The 17611-nt window shown below is 38.6% G+C and overlaps 2 protein-coding genes across 2 annotated transcripts; both read right to left on the bottom strand.

Moving 5' to 3' along the window:
• Window positions 1-689: 689 nt before the first annotated feature.
• LOC148554486 (uncharacterized) lies at window positions 690-3301 on the bottom strand. Its single transcript, XM_088490340.1, has 4 exons — window positions 2977-3301; window positions 2183-2594; window positions 1602-1975; window positions 690-1513 (listed from the first exon to the last, which is right to left on the bottom strand). Exons 1-4 carry the CDS (start codon window positions 3299-3301, stop codon window positions 690-692), a joined length of 1935 nt encoding a protein of 644 aa, XP_088346466.1.
• Window positions 3302-12096: 8795 nt separating this feature from the next.
• On the bottom strand, window positions 12097-12948 carry LOC148554485 (uncharacterized). The gene is made up of 2 exons (XM_088489756.1): window positions 12373-12948; window positions 12097-12285 (listed from the first exon to the last, which is right to left on the bottom strand). Exons 1-2 carry the CDS (start codon window positions 12946-12948, stop codon window positions 12097-12099), a joined length of 765 nt encoding a protein of 254 aa, XP_088345882.1.
• Window positions 12949-17611: the final 4663 nt, after the last annotated feature.

The raw sequence follows: 17611 nt of genomic DNA, 5'->3' as shown, positions 1-17611 counted from the left end.
CACTATTCAGGTATTGCTAACCTTTAGTACGCAGTAAGGTACAGGTGCTGTATATGTACCCATTATTGTTGTTCAGTCATACAAGCAGATTGGACCGGAACCTGCCGGTTCATTTATACATGCAGATTGCACCGGAAAGGCCGGTTCAATCATAAAATCAGATTGCACAGGCCAGGCCGGTTCATTACAAAAACAGATTGAACCGGACCGACCGGTTCAGTTATACAATCAGAGTGAACCGGACCGGCCGGTTCATTCATAAAATTAGCTTGAACCGGACAGGCCGTTTCATTCATAAAATCAGATTGCACCGGACCGGACGGTTCATTTCGAATAATAGATTGAACCGGACCGGCCGGTTCATGTATACAACCCAATTGGACCGGACCGGCCGGTTCATTTATACAATCAGATTGCACCGAAAAGGCCAATTCATTCAAAAAATCAGATTGAAGCGGACCGGCCGGTTTTTTTAGAAAATCAGATTGAACCGGACCAGCCGGGTCATTCATAAAATCCGGTTGAACCGGACCGGCCGGTTCTACAAGGAACACATTGCAATACATAAACCGTTTTAACATAAAAACATCAGAAAAACATTACATAATGTTCCACATATCAGGTCAAGTTCTATCAAAATGACAACCCATGACATAATAGTGACGTGCCACACCTACCACAATGTGAACCTACTGAGCATCTCCGTCGGCAGTTCTACCAGCTGACTGACGGCATCTACTACGACTGTGTCCCTCAGCTCCACATAGCGTACATCGCCTAGGACGACGTAACATTCGCGTGTCCATCTCATTCAAGAAACGCGTCATCCTGGGGCGCCCTTTCGAGACACGTCTCAGATACGGATTCGGTACGTAGCGAGGACCGTTGTACGCAGGCCACGTCGTCGGGTTACCTAGTGGCCTAAATCTTGCTCGGTACACCCGCCGAACTTGGTCCATCTTATACACATCATGCACATATAGCTTCCAATCCAGTCGCTGGTTTGCGCAACATGCGAACACATGTCTGCAGGGGATCCGGTCCACCTGGAACTCACCACAATCACATCGAAGGGCGCGTAGATCGACTGCAAACTCCAGTCCGCTTGGCATCTCACGCACCTCGAAGACCTCATTCTGCCGGTCAAAGCAACTGACCTGTATGTTTCCTGATGCAAGTTGGTTTGCATGCAACTTCGAGGTCACGACTTCGGAGAACACATGGCCAGCATTAATCCGCGCTTCTGCCTCTGCTCTTTTTCTGGTGAAAAGCTCGTTTAGCCTGTAGAATGTTGCCTTGACAAGAGCAGTAATAGGAAGATTGCGTGCACCCTTCAACACTGAATTGATGCATTCCACTAGATTCGTTGTCATGTGACCCCATCGGTATCCACCATCAAACGCCAATGCGTACTGTTCGCGAGGAATTCGGTTTAACCAGTTGGTATACGCTTCCCCCCGTTCCCGTAATCGCTGGTAACGCACTTCATACTCCCGCACCGTCCTGGAATATCCTAGAGGAAACCAAAGAAAAAAAAATCATAAAAGTCGAAAACAAATATTAATATTTAACTACTGTTAATAAGTTACTTAAATTATTACCAATGTTGACGACCAATTTTTGGAGGTACGGTGCCTTGAATTTCCGCAGAAAATTCGACTCTATATGCCTGATGCAGAACATATGAAAAGCTCTAGGAGGTGACCATGCTCCGTTACTCCGTTCCACAGCTGCATTGATGGATTCGTGTCGGTCCGATATCAGTCCCACACCATCCCGAGTGACAACATGTTGACGCAAGTTACTAAGGAAAAAGTGCCACGCATCAGAAGTCTCTCCCTCGACAATAGCAAACGCAATTGGAACGATGTTGTTGTTGCCATCCTGTGAGACTGCGACTAGGAGACAACCCTTATACTTTCCGTACAAGTGAGTCCCATCCACCTGGACAACTGGCTTACAATGTCTGAATGCCCTGATACAGGGGTAATAACTCCAAAATACTCAATGCAGTACCCGAATATGACCAACCAAGTCATCGCCTTGGTATGCAGGCATAGTCTCAAAATGGACAACAGCTGATGGCTCCTTATGACACATGGCTTGAAACCATATAGGCAACGCTTCGTACGATGCCTCCCAACCTCCAAATATTTTTTCTACTGCCCTTTGCTTAGCCAACCATGCTTTCCGATAGCTAACAGTATAGTTAAACTTCGATTGCACTTCTGCTATAACGGACTTTACCTTTAAGGAGGGATCAGCCTCAACCAATGGCTTTATTGCTTCTGCAATTGTGATGGAGTCCAGCTTCGCATGATCCTGTGAAATGGTGGCTCTGGTACAAGTGTGACTACCATTATACCTCCTTATAACCCAACAATACTTCCTGCTGATCAGACTAACCCTGATAAGCCAATCACACCCTGACCCATACTGTGTACACTTGGCATAAAATGTCAAAGGCTCAGACTCATAAACCCGGTAATCTACGCTTCGTCGTATGGTATACTCTTTTATTGCCTTAATAACAGCTTCCCGGGAACTAAACTCCATCCCAACAGCAAATTCACCATCTGCGACAATAGGAACTTCTGCCAGGACAACAAGCATGGGAAAAATTTCAATAAATACATATATATTTCAAAACCATACTAAATCAATATTAACTGCATCAAGTATGACATAAATCAGACCCTAACGTAAATAATAATAAAATATTAAATTCTATGTTCTATATTCGTTTAAAATAACGTGATATGTTTCAAACATTACTTAACACATATGTTGACTTTTATTTTTTTAACTTCCTACTATTTTTAAATTTTTTTTTTACATAGGATCAGGTCAACCGGTTCAATGTCTAACACATACATGACATCCACGCATGCTTAAATAATGGGTAATAAATAATAATTCATTCATAAATAATTCAATAAATAAATAAAAAAGACAATAATTTAAATATTAACGTACCTGCAGTCATATATTCCGGAAACTCCGGAACATGCATGGCTTCCAAGTCCAGAACTCGCATGAATGAAGGCTCCCCAAACGGCATATCGTTTGCGAGTGCATCTGCCACCTCTGTCACATCTGGATCCATATTTCCCTCACCATGATCTTCATCTCCATCTGCACCAACACATTCGTAGTTGCTTTCGAACTCTTCTTCACTGTCACTATTATAATCTTCCCGTAGAATGTTTCGGTCTGCCTCAGATTGTTCAAACTCAACATACAACTCGATAAACGAGATCTGCGCCCGGTTTTCAATATACATTGAAAACATCTCCTGCATGCTCGCTTCGTCCGTCACATATCTTGTTTGAAATTGGACAAACCCACCAAATACCGATACGGGATATCTGTATAGAACACAGGATATTTTTTTTGCCCTCTCAGAATCAATCTTTTCACAGATCAAACCTTTGAGTTCTTCAAAGGAAATGATAAAAGGAATAACAACATCTATTGGATTTTCACAAATAAATTTTACCCCTTCAGATGTTTGTAATAAAATTTGACCAAAATAATACACCTTTATTAGTACTCTATCACTCATTTCTCCTACTCACAAAAAAAAAACATAACACTAACTACACACTTCTTTGATTTTGAACAACCATGAAATATTTCCAGAAGAACGAAACAGAGGAGGAAGCGGCGCATGAGAAGGAGAAGAAGAGGGATAACCTAACACTAACTCGTTGCACACTTTTATATAGACTCTATACTCAACTCGGAACGTCCGACTTGGTTAACTTCATTCAAAAATATATTCAACAACCAAATCGGACCATGCGTTTTCGTGAATCGGTTCTACTATCCCTTGCCAAAACGGACGGTCCGACTCCATCCGCTACACGCAACTCGGACCGTGCGTCTTCTCTTCCACCCCAGCCATCTCGCAGGGTCCGATTCATCTGCAACAACACACTTTCCCTCTCCACCACAAATCGGACCGTGCGTCTCCCAGTATAGAAACTTCAACAACACAAAACTCGGACCGTCCGAGTCCCACTCCCAAAAGCTGCCAAAACTCTGCCCCACATACATGTCTAACCCACCTTAACTCCATATCCATGCAAAACTCACATACAGGCTCCATTTCGAAAAAATTGAGCCATTTATTAACTTTTACACTTTTTCCTTTTTAATTTTGATCACAGATTCAACGTTGTAAACTATTTGCTCTGATAGGGTTTTGTCCTCTTTCAATAGTAATTGACATGGTTTCTTCCTCTTCCTCTTCCTCTGCCGTCTCTCTCATCCGCTCATCTTCGCCGTGCAACCCGCTTCTGCAGCCGCCTCGCAACCCGCTTCCGTTTCCACTGCCCGCGCCACCCGCTTCTCCGCGCCACGCAATCCACTTCCCCGCCGCCGCACAATCCGCTTCCCCCGCTTTCTTTCAGGTAACATTTTCACCCTATCTCTTGTATATATATATATTTTCTTGCTTCTTTCCAAACTCATATTCTATTTAGTTTATTTTGTTTTATTGCTTTTTCTATGGTAAGGTTTGTGTGAATTTGAATGAAGTTTAATTTCAATTTGTGTTTGATATATGTTAAAGAAACTTTGTTTCAGTTGTTTATCAGTGATTCTATTTTTCTGGTTCATATGTGTTGTTTCTTCTTATTTATTGGTAACAACCTTAATTTGATTGATTCTGTATGTGCATATTAAATTTGATTTCTTACTAGCTAGCTAGCTTGCTATAGTGATATGACATTATTATTATGCACAGCTTCGTATTTAGGGCTTAAAGAGTTTTTGCCACCATATTTGGATCCAAATCTCACAAATCAAGAACTCATCTCAGGAGTCAGCTTTGCCTCTGATGGTTCTGGTTATGACACACTTACACCAACTCTCAGTGTATCTATAACACTACTCTTTTTCTTTATCTACATCTTATTTATCACATGCCTGAAATGGTTATAATTTCTTTTTTTTTTCCCCTCAAATATATGTTTCATGCCTAGCTTTAATTTGTCAATTTGGTTAAAAATATTTTTGTACAAAATTACTTACCTAAATCCTCTTTATGTATAGATATAGTTGGATAGAAGTATTAAGTATACATAGATTGGTTAATTTTTCTGAATTTGCATTGGTCTCTCTATTAATTGCAGAATGTAATTTCAATTCGAAAACAGTTGGAACATTTCAAATAATACAAAAATAGGTTGGAGAGGATTCTTGGTAAACAGAAAACAGAAGATCATATAAAGAACGCTATATTTTTCAGAAGTGCAGGGACAAATGACTTTGTTATTAATTATTTTACATTGCCAATACGAAGAAAGACAGAGGATAAGTTATTGTTTGGAACGGTGTAGAATTGAAGGAAGTAATTGGTATCCAGAGGAAGAGAAAGAAGAGGACAGAGGATAAGTTATTGTTTTGCAGCATGAAGCAGTAGCTACCTGGCGTTGATGCTAAATTGCAGATTCTACAAGGTTAGTTGTTGTCATGAGATGATTGATGGTTATCTGATATGCAATGTAACAGTCATACGGGGTGAATTCAAGGGGTATTGAAATATTTTGTAAGAGTTGGCTTCCTGAGAATCCAAGCCAAAAGCAACAGTGTTTTTCTGTGATGGATATGGAGACATCTGCACTTTTTTCTTTGAAGGCATGTTCCTGGTATTAATAACATGGCTATATCCCTAGTTTTGATGGTCTTGTTGATGATGTCATTGAACATTAGTCCAAAATCAAAGGTAATTAAATTCTCACCATCTGCTGTCTCGAATTTCAGTCGGTGTTAATTTTGCTGTCATAATAAATCTGTTGAGATGCCATTAGTTTCTCCTCAGAAAGTAGATCAAATATGATATCATTGTCTCCTAGTTGGTGGTTTTTGTACTTTAGATAGAGTAAAGTGATTAGAATGGCATAATGTTTACTTCTGTTCTATCATTATAAATTAGTCTGTATGAAGTAATGCTTAATAGTAGAAAGTTCAAAGAGGATATCAGAAGGAATGAGTGTCAACTAATGGTTCATTTCATGCAACTGTCTTAGGCAATAGCATAACTAGAATTAAAGCATCAAACGTATGATGTGCATTAGGAAACTATGATGTGCAGAAACCCCAAGGGTAACATTAACATTGCATAGTTGAGAAAGGTCGCAGAAACTCACAAGGACAACTTATCAGCACTTATGGTAAAATTTGCTTCCTATATATTGATACTTGTATATTCTAGTTATATAAGCAAATTGACATTATTGTCAAACTTTGAGCCTTTTTTTATACTAAGTTTGGTTATGATTTGATTGTAGGTAACATATCCCTCAACCTATGAATGTACCTACGGGCTTAGATTATTCCTGCGAGGCTGTGACCACTTTGAGCCTTTTCTTACTTTTCATGAGATATACTTTTCTTTGAGTCTTTTCTATTATTTCTACTTTTCTTACTTTTCATGAGATATACTTCAGTTCTATGAATGTACCTACGGGCTATATTATACTTCAGTTCTATTTTCTTTTAAAGGAAAATGGATGATTGCAGGCTCAATGTCAACAATGATGAATTCTGTCTTAAATATTACAACCAGAGTGCATATAAGCTGTTATCCAAGTGCTTTGCGAATCCTTGCAGCATAGACCAATATACTATGATATTTGCATGGCAGTGATGCAATATTGGAATATTTCTAAAAAAGTCTTGCCTCTTCCTCCTCCCTCAAGTGAATAATAATTGTGTTACTTTATTTTATGATTGATGTTGTACTTTGTAGCTTTATATGATTATTTGTATGATTATTTTTTATCTCTTTCATTGTGTATCACTTTTACATTATCCTATTAAAAACTTATTTATAATTCTGGATAAAACTAAAAATCATCAGTGTTATTTACCTTATTTTTTTTTATTTTTTTTTTATGATAAACTCATCTTTATTAAAGTAAAAAAATAAATTGTATAATGTATATTTTACAACTATAAGTACAAAATTACTTGAAATTTAGATAATAATGATCTATTTACTAATTACGCTATGTTCTTTTCGTAAATGGTTAAAGATCGAAGTAGAATTTTACTCTTCAAATTTTAAATTTATCTTTTAAAATTTTAAATAAAATTTTAAATTTTAATATTTTTAAAAATAATATATTTACATTTTTGCAATCGAGAAACAATCTTTCTTGATGGGCACCGAATCAAAGAGAGAAGCAAAAATTATTGAAAACCAAAAAAGAAAGAGAGATGAGCTCGTGTTTAGCTCTTATCACGCAGTAAAATGGCTCTTGCTATACATATTTGGATTAGAAAAAGTTAAAAGAAAAGAAGCAAAAGAAAGAATATAAAAAATGCTCCCATGTCACTTCAAGGTCGGATCTTCCTCCCTCCATACAAAAATGGAATATTATAAAGGAAAAATAATTAAATAATAGACAGAAGAGCGATTCACAGGAGCATTGATCAACCTTTATAAGAAACAAAAGTGTGATTCAAACTAACACAATATAAAATAAAACCAATATTTTTTATAGTTTGCTCTTAAATAGGACCCTTGTGCAGTGTCCCTCAATAGAACCAGCACCTTCTGTCCTATGCGGTGCCCCTGCTTGGTTGGAAGACTTGACTGCACTACTATGAACATTGTACCTTTTGTATACCTTGTCCCGGTTCTCTGACCACCAAGTCTCTGCTTGACGCAATCCGAATCTTCCCTTGCTGAAAGTCAATTTAATTCACCACCACATCGATTACATATAGAATATGATGAATTAAAACAACACTGATAATAATCAGGGAGATGTAAACACCAGTCAATACTAGAAACTGATAAGCACTCCATGTCTAGGATCTGTATTATATTTATTTTAGTGTTCTAAAAGTAACAATAGTACTCACCTAAAAAATATTTTTTAGAAATTTCATACAAAAAGAAAGTTAGGAAAGAGACGTTGAAAATGTGAGTGTAGATGGTTTCAGAAGAAATGCCGGTTTTCTTTTTTAATGGTAAAAAGTAAAAACCAACTCCAAATGACATGAACATGAAAGATGAATGTTGGTAAGGGCAACTGGGAGAATTAAAAATGTTGGTAAGAGTAGTTTTCTTTGACCAAATACTTCATATAGGACCAAAGATATTAGCCTAGTTTAAGATAAATCCAACAAGACACACCAAAGGATATAGCATTAAAAGCAATTGCCCTAAAGATCATGGTTCAATCCATTCTGCGTTATTCCTATTAGTAGACAGTCCTGCATTTCTTGATCTTAAAGCCATCTGAAAACTTAGAATCTGAAAACTCATAATCCAATTTCACAACACAAACTCATCTTAGATTCAAAAAAATTAACCAGAAAGAAAGATGAAAGTGAAAAGGCAGTGGCTTATACATATTTGGAATGTAGTGATATCCTGTTGTTGCAAGGCTATTGCTAATTGCAGATCAGAACTGTCCCACAATTACAGGTAAGATCAAAATTAACCATATCATATTGAATAATTTTAATTGAAATTACAACAGGATTTAAAAAGGAAAGGGGGAAGGGAGAAAATGTTTACAATGAATTCTATGGGAGTCAATTTTTGGAACCTAATGTATGGTCTAATGCTCAAGTTAAATCTCGCATTTCACATGGCCTTTGTAAATAGATCTACATGAAATATTCCTAACTAGCATCTTAAACCAGAAATAAAGGATTCCACAACCTTAAACCAAAATACTATACCATATTACAGCACTTCATTGCTACTGTATGAAGCATTCTCATCATATACCTACAATATAAGCAATATAATATCATTAGTACTAGCTAATAGGCAGCAATTAAAACTTTGTCATAACTCATTGGTAAAAGTACTAGTGAGTCATCTTCAATGTTCATGTGATCATCCAAGTCATTATCAAATGACATTCATATCATATCATATGGTTATGAACTTGCAGTAAAGGCAACAAAAAAAGAATAGCAAAGTGCAAAAAGCCAAGAAGGGGGTTAAAATGGACATGAGGCCATAATTATACAAAGGAAAAATATTATTTTGTATGGAATCACATTCACACATCTGCACAAGAATTTAATTATAACTTTACTGGAAACAAATTTATATAGACATGCAATCATTATTGTTATAAAGGTAAAATTCTTTGATTCATTCATCTACTTTGCTAGTTGAGGTTTTGACGTTGAAAAGGGAATGGTTCAACAAGGATTTGATCCCCTTATGCTCAAAGTTCAGATTTGATTGGCCTTTACACTCAATTTTGTTTCGTTTTCATGGCAATAACATTCCTCCTAACTACTAGCACAGCAATATCATCACTATTATCACCCAAAAAAGAAAAAAACATACGAAATGATGAATTGAAAAGGCATAATGATTAACTAACCTCCAAGCGTTGAGGCAGCGTCTTGCGCGGCGGCGGCGGAAGCAGGTTGCGCCGTCGTCTGAGGCGTGTTGTGGCGGCGAGGATTGGCGAACAAGAGATACAGCAGAGGAAGAGGATGAGAGAATGGTGGTGAATGAAATTGAATGAAAAACCCTAGCAGAAATGCTACTCTTCTCTTCTCTGTAATCTTCTACAATTTAGCATCAACGCCAGGTAGCTGCTGCTTCATGCTGCAAAACAATAACTTATCCTCTGTCCTCTTCTTTCTCTTCCTCTGGATACCAATTACTTCCTTCAATTCTACACCGTTCCAAACAATAACTTATCCTCTGTCTTTCTTCTTCGTATTGGCAATGTAAAATAATTAATAACAAAGTCATTTGTCCCTGCACTTCTGAAAAATATAGCGTTCTTCATATGATCTTCTGTTTTCTGTTTACCAAGAATCCTCTCCAACCTATTTTTGTATTCTTTGAAATGTTCCAACTGTTTTCGAATTGAAATTACATTCTGCAATTAATAGAGAGACCAATGCAAATTCAGAAAAATTAACCAATCTATGTATACTTAATACTTCTATCCAACTATATCTATACATAAAGAGGATTTAGGTAAGTAATTTTGTACAAAAATATTTTTAACCAAATTGACAAATTAAAGCTAGGCATGAAACATATATTTGAGGGGAAAAAAAAAGAAATTATAACCATTTCAGGCATGTGATAAATAAGATGTAGATAAAGAAAAAGAGTAGTGTTATAGATACACTGAGAGTTGGTGTAAGTGTGTCATAACCAGAACCATCAGAGGCAAAGCTGACTCCTGAGATGAGTTCTTGATTTGTGAGATTTGGATCCAAATATGGTGGCAAAAACTCTTTAAGCCCTAAATACGAAGCTGTGCATAATAATAATGTCATATCACTATAGCAAGCTAGCTAGCTAGTAAGAAATCAAATTTAATATGCACATACAGAATCAATCAAATTAAGGTTGTTACCAATAAATAAGAAGAAACAACACATATGAACCAGAAAAATAGAATCACTGATAAACAACTGAAACAAAGTTTCTTTAACATATATCAAACACAAATTGAAATTAAACTTCATTCAAATTCACACAAACCTTACCATAGAAAAAGCAATAAAACAAAATAAACTAAATAGAATATGAGTTTGGAAAGAAGCAAGAAAATATATATATATATACAAGAGATAGGGTGAAAATGTTACCTGAAAGAAAGCGGGGGAAGCGGATTGTGCGGCGGCGGGGAAGTGGATTGCGCGGCGCGGAGAAGCGGGTGGCGCGGGCAGTGGAAGCGGAAGCTGGTTGCGAGGCGGCTGCAGAAGCGGGTTGCGCGGATGAGAGAGACGGCAGAGGAAGAGGAAGAGGAAGAAACCATGTCAATTACTATTGAAAGAGGACAAAACCCTATCAGAGCAAATAGTTTACAACGTTGAATCTGGAGTAAAACCCCATAATGGCCCCTCAGATTGAGCCCGTGCACCAATGTTACCCCTGACTTTCGAAATGCTCTAATTGCACCCTCCAGATTGAGCTCCGTGCGAAATCCTGGTCCCTCCACCCAATTCCGGCGTGACTCAGCAGCCGGAGTGCTGAGCTGGCTGCTTATTGTCCACGTAGGCAGCCTTAAACGGCTAGCTGATGTGGAGGATCTTCAAAGAATGTCAAAATTCCCTAAAGTAGTCCCTGGTACAAATTATAAACCCTAAGTTGTTCTTCCCTCTTTCTATGTGTATTGGTTCGTCGTCCAACTCTCCCTCTTCTTCCCTGTTATTCTTCTTCGTCCTCTCCCGCCATGAGTGACAGTCAAGCTTCTCGTAGGTCGAATCGCTCATCTGCGACTGGAATCTGGAGAGGAAACAATGTGCGTGCCCGGCGTTCAGCAGTTCCAGAGTGGTGTGGTTGTGGGTGTAGGCCTGTCCTTCGGTGGTCAGGGACGGAGAGTCATCCTAATAAGCCATTCTTCGGGTGTCCGAATTATAACGTGAGTGCAATTACTGGCTGAAATTTGGCTGAAATTTATAGTGTTGGTTACTTGAGGTAGTTGTTTGATAAGGTTGATGCTTGTTTGCAGACTAGTGGAAAGAATTGGTGTGGGTTATTTGTCTGGGCAGATTCGGCAAAGGATGAGGTGCCGCTGAAATCTGATGAAGAAGATGAGCAAGGTGGGATGAAGATGAACATTGCATGGAAGGTGGGCAAACTGGAAGCAGATGTGAGAAATGTAAAGCTGATGGTCCAAGTGCTTGGTTTAGGGGTATTTATGTTAGTTGTGTTTGTGTTGATGTTACTGTTGAAGGTTTGATTAGGGTGAGAGCTGAAACACACAACCAGTGTAATCCAGTTTATGAATAATGTAATTGACATTAGATTGTTTTTGATATACTGAATGACTATTTGGTTTTGTTCTTGTAAACATAATTGATATGGATAAGCAACAGTAGGATGAGCTTACATAAGGCACAATTCATAACTGAATCACAATAAAAATAGTTCATATAAAATTCTGCAATAATGCATTGATGACAATAACAAGCCAAAAAATTTTGAGCATTGTTTCAGCTAGATTCCAGCAACTTAATTAGTATTTAAAAGTTGCAGAGGTGTCTATAAATCACCATGACCAAACAAAAGAGACTAAGATAATTGTTTCACAAAATATTACAATCTTTCATAATCTCAACCTAAAGCTAGGATCTGCATCACTTCTTTCTTGGCGGTTTGAATCCTGGGATGGGTACAAACTTCAGGAAGTTGGCAAGCCTTGCTGCAGTTGCCTCACTAGCTCCCTCCATTGGATTGAATGATGCAGAGCCAGTTGGAGGAAGTGACCTTCTTCTAAGTGGCAGTTTCCCAGGTCTTGTAGGTGTGTTCCTGGTTTGTTCATGCTGCTGCAATATAGACAATATTTGACATAAAGCCTATAAAATAAGACAAGTAATAAAAACACATTACATGAAACATTATTAAACAAATACCTTTTGGGAGTTTTCAGCTTCAGAGTATGAGGGCTGAGACAAATCAATTTCAGCCTGCTGGACATCCACATCCACAAGAGTGGCAGGAGAAGGGGCAGATGCAGTAGCAGTTGCAGTAGCGGACGCTGTTGCAATTCCAGAGCTTGTAGCAGTAGCATAGGCAGTTGCAGCTTGAGGTGCATTGGAAGTAGTTGTTGTAGCTGAAGCAGTGGCAGTTGCAGTGACATTCTGAGCAGCAGCCTTAGGGTCTTTAGCAGCAGCCTCCGCAGCTTTCTTCTTCTCAGCCTCTGCAGCTTCAGCCGCCTTCTTCTTCTGACACCCTCTTTTTGTATGACCTTTCTGCAAGCAATACTTGCAAGTGAATGGTCGTAGCTGTCTCTTCAGAGTGGTGGTTGACTTGGATTTCTTGCTAGAGTGACCCCCCTCATCCGCATCCTTCCTTCTCTTGGTTTGGAGCTGTCCAGGTTTCCTCTTAACCAAAGGTGCCAATGGTCTGTTGGCCTCAGATCTTTCCCATAATTGTTGGCCAGATATAGGATTTATGTGGTGGGAGTAAGTGGCTTTGTAGGACTCCATTGTGAGGAGCTTGTGGCAGAAATCCTCAGGCCACTTGTTGACCCTTGCAATAGCAGCACATGCGTGCACACATGGGATTCCTGCAACACCATCATCAGCAATAACAAGTAGGTGCATAGTTAATTAGACTCACTAGGCAGAGTAGTTTAATAATTAAGTAACAGTTAAAGACATTACCTGTTAGCATCCAAAACTGACAAGTACATAGCCTTTTCCCCAGATCCACTACATGGTGTGTAGGGTGTCCATGTACCTCGAACTTCTCGTATCCGGTGTCTCCAGCCCAGATTGGTTGCCATTGCCTAGATTCCTTCCTCAGCTTCTCCAGTCTGCTCTTGATCACTGGGGGAAGTATCCCCACATGATTATCCAACTTCACTTTATTTTTGGCCATCGTCCTCATTACGAACATCCTAACCTCTTCCAGCAGTGTGATTATAGGCTTCCTCCTAGCTTCCTTAATCTTTGCGTTGAATACTTCGCACGTATTGTTACAAATTGAGTCTAACTTTGGCTTGTGACTAAACTGAGATCTTGTCCAAGAATGTGTTGGCCACTTTTCTAGGTATGCCCATGCCTCCGGATTAAGCCTCTTTAACTTTTTCCTATGTTCCCTGAATTCCTCAAATGTTGTGGCTCGTGCACAATCCCATAGCAACCCTCTTAGCTCCAGATCTTTCCATTGCTTGTTGAAATTCTTCCACAAATGCCACACACAGAAACGGTGATGCACATTGGGCATCACCTCCTGTACAGCATTTATGAGTCCCTACAACACAGAGTGGATGCCAATAATAATTAACACAGATACAGCAGAGAGAAGTATGTTGAATACATAGTTATATGCTCATCCATTTAGACCCTTAATTTTTTTATTTTCACCATACTAGACCCTCACTTTGTTAATTTTCACCATAATAGTCCCTGAGTTTCTAACAAAGGCACCATAATTGTCCCTAACTTTTACTATCGTGCATCTACAGTAGTCCTACTCAGATATCAGCAAGCCTCTTACAGATCAAGGATATTGTAACACAGTGATGCAAATAAACTGGAAACTAAATTAGAAGGGATTAGCAGTAGTGTACCTTTTGCATGTCGGATATGAAACACCAACCATGTGTCTTGTAATCTCCCAAATCTGCGTGCAGTAGTTCCAGGAACCATTTCCAGTTGGCAGTGTTTTCAACTTCTACAACTGCCCAAGCAATGACATATATGTGGTGGTTTGCATCCTGCCCAATAGCTGAGAGAATCTGCCCTCCAAAGACAGTTTTTAGGAAAGCACCATCAAGTCCAATGAGTGGACGACATCCTGCCTTAAATCCATTCTTGCAGCCACTTAAACACACATACATTTTCTCAAATATCACATCACCGTTTGGCTGTGGGATGGTGCAAATTTCGACAGTTGAACCCGGGTTTGTCTTCAGTAGTGTCTCCCCATAGTCCCTCACCATTGCATACTGAGCCTTTTCATCACCATATACAAGGTTTCTAGCATCAGACAGTGCCCTAGAGATCGAGTTCCTATTCAATGACAGATCATACTTGGTCTTGAAGAAGGTGTTTGCATCACAATGCCTGAAGTTGGGATACTTTTTGACTTTCTTCACCAGCTTACTAGCAACCCAGTTACGATTGGCTGCTCTGTTCTTATCCTCCCTTGCACAACTATGATCATCTCTGAAAGTCTTCACTTGCCAGCAAGTATCGTCTCGGTCCTTGGAAGCAAAGATGACCCAACCACATTCCTTCACCTTGCAAACTGCCCTAAGCCTATTCCTATCATTTTTATTGAACCGAATACGCCTTCCCTCCTGGATGGTGTACTCCCTAACAGCCTCTTTGAAATCCCACTTTGTATTAAACTTCATTCCAACCTCCAAGTGAAGCTCCCCGAACCTAGTCCCCTCTCTAAAAACAGGAAACACCTCATCAGACTCGGTCTCCTCTTCTAGTTCATCTTCAGAATTGGGTGGGGTTTTCATCTCCAATGAATGCCAAGAGTTGGCACCATCAGAATCAGTCCCAGGATCGTATGCATCATAATCATCATTCTTATCAGTTCCAACTTTTCCAAAATCCACTTCAATATCAGAATTACCCTCCACATAAGCATCTTCATCAACACAAATCTTCTCCTTCATCTTATTCTTTCCCTTACCTTTATCCTGTGAAGCACTCCCCTTACTTGTTTTCTTCTTACCCTTTACCTTAGGTGAAGGAACAGGGTCCGCAGCACATGAATCAGATGAGCTGTCTTCCCTTACTGGTTTATAGGGCTCATCTTCTGAACTATCATCAGTTTTAGAGGACTCCTCATCAGATGACATCAACATCACTGGGATCTTGCTACCCTGCCCTCTTTTCTGAGCCTTTGTGCCTCCTATCCCAGTGGCAGACCTGAGGCAATACCTCCTATGAACTTTTGTTTGACTTGGTTTCGGGGTGTTATTGGCCTTCTTTTTAACTTTTTGTTCAGACGGCACCTTAACTGATGCTTTTACCCCTTCCTCTCTAGGTCGACTCACATTAGCAGTAGGATTCTTTCCATGATTTGGCCTAGAACCATCGTCTGGGGCAGCTGCAACATTTTCCTTAGCTTGAGTCCCAAGGTCCCTTACTTGATCATCAATGTATACCATAACCTCCTCCCCTTCTATCAGTTCAGGTGACGAAACCTGATGTTCAATGTAGATATCAACAAGGCCGGCATTCTGTGAACCCATCTCACACATCTCTCTTAGGTCTGCATCACTATTTAACTTCCTCAATCCCTCCCCTATGCTCTTTCCAGGTACAAGCCACCAGACTTCCTTCATTCTGTCATAACCTAGCTCCTTATAATAGTTTCTCAGGTAAAATACATCCAAGCTATCCACCTCAACATCACCTAGGCAGTTTCTGTTGTCCGGATAGTAACCAATCTTTCCATCCACGCCCTTCTCAAAACTTCCTCCATGATGAAACATAATGTCCAGTACTTCATCCATCTACCAGATAAGTTAACAAACAAATTAAACACATGCAACCTTTCTTTGAGGAAGAAAAAAAACAGAGCAAACCAAACCCCTGCCTAACAACGTAACCACAAAAACCTAACAACACAGAAATCTAAACAAGACACCAAACGAATATCAACTCTGCTTCAATCAAGACACCACGTGAACATCCATCAGTGAAAACCAAAAAAAAAAATTTAAAATTCAACTACACATTCTGTATTACTAACCTTGTTGTAGCTGACGATGACGATAGCCTCTGCTTCAACCACTTCGTACCTGTGGCGTACTTCCTTCTCCTGGCAATGAACTCACTCAAGCAATAGCCAGAAAGTGCCCTAATGTCACACCATTCTCTGGACGACAGCGAGAGGAAACGTTTGAAGAGAAGTAGGAGAAAGCCTAACGAATGATCAACCCCCTCCCCAAGCAACGTTTCAATTCCCCTCCAAGGCAAAACGACGTCGTATTGATTCATTAAGGCCATCCACGCAAAACGGCGCCGTTTAAGGCTGCCTACGTGGACAATAAGCAGCCAGCTCAGCGCTTCGGCTGCTGAGTCACGCCGGAATTGGGTGGAGGGACCAGGATTTCGCACGGAGCTCAATCTGAAGGGTGCAATTAGAGCATTTCGAAAGTCAAGGGTAACATTGGTGCACGGGCTCAATCTGAGGGACCATTATGGGGTTTCACTCGTTGAATCTGTGATCAAAATTAAAAAGGAAAAAGTGTAAAAGTTAATAAATACAGAGGTCAATTTCTAATTTTTAGTTTTTTCATAAAAAAAAACGGGGTTCAATTTATAATTATTTTTAAGTGGGTTAATGATACTCCTTCATAAAATATGGAGCAAGGAATCCGTTGCCAGTATTTTCATATTTACTTATAAATCGCAAATTTAAATCTCTCTATTTTTAGAAAAAAAATTAATTTATTTCTTTACTTATTGTTTTAGTTTCTTTTTAACTTTTTATTATGGTGATTGTTACGGTGTCTAAAAGTGTTTGTCTAACTTACCAAAAAGGGTTAAAAATCAATATTTAGTTTTAAAAGTATAAAAATAAATAATCATTAAATATTCAAAAGTTGCCATAAAAAATAAGTTAGGCACCAAGTTATAGGCACCATAGAATTCACCTTTTATTATTCACGGAAGTTTGGCTTTTTTTTTTCCACGAAATCTGTAACTTCAATTTTTTATTCCTTAGTTTTATGAAGAACATGTACCATCATAGGCATTAGTAGAAGTTGATATTTAACATTATATTAACATTTCAAAGTGTTGATAGTATGTCTGCCGTGATTATTTTGTTTATTTTATTTATTATTTTATATATATTCATAACAAATCTAAATTAATTATAAGACAATACACAAAATACTTTTAATATACCTCTAAAATTCGTTTAAATCTGTGTTTATATTTTTTTATATAAATAACTTTTAACACATCAAAAATAATAAGATAACATATAAAATACTTAGTACACGTCCAAAATTCATCAAATTTGTTTTTATATTTTCTTAACATAAATATTTTTTTAACACAAATAATAAAAAAAAATTGATTTTCCTGTGCTTCTTTGATTTTGAGCTATAATAAAATCCAGAAATGAGGTTGTTAAACAAATTTTTTGAGCTACGCATACAAAACTAAT

This window comes from Arachis ipaensis, chromosome B6 (genome assembly GCF_059453495.1).
Source record: "Arachis ipaensis isolate K30076 ecotype BB chromosome B6, ASM5945349v1, whole genome shotgun sequence".
NCBI classification, from domain to species: Eukaryota; Viridiplantae; Streptophyta; class Magnoliopsida; order Fabales; family Fabaceae; genus Arachis; species Arachis ipaensis.
This window is presented reverse-complemented; position numbering and strand designations above follow the sequence as displayed.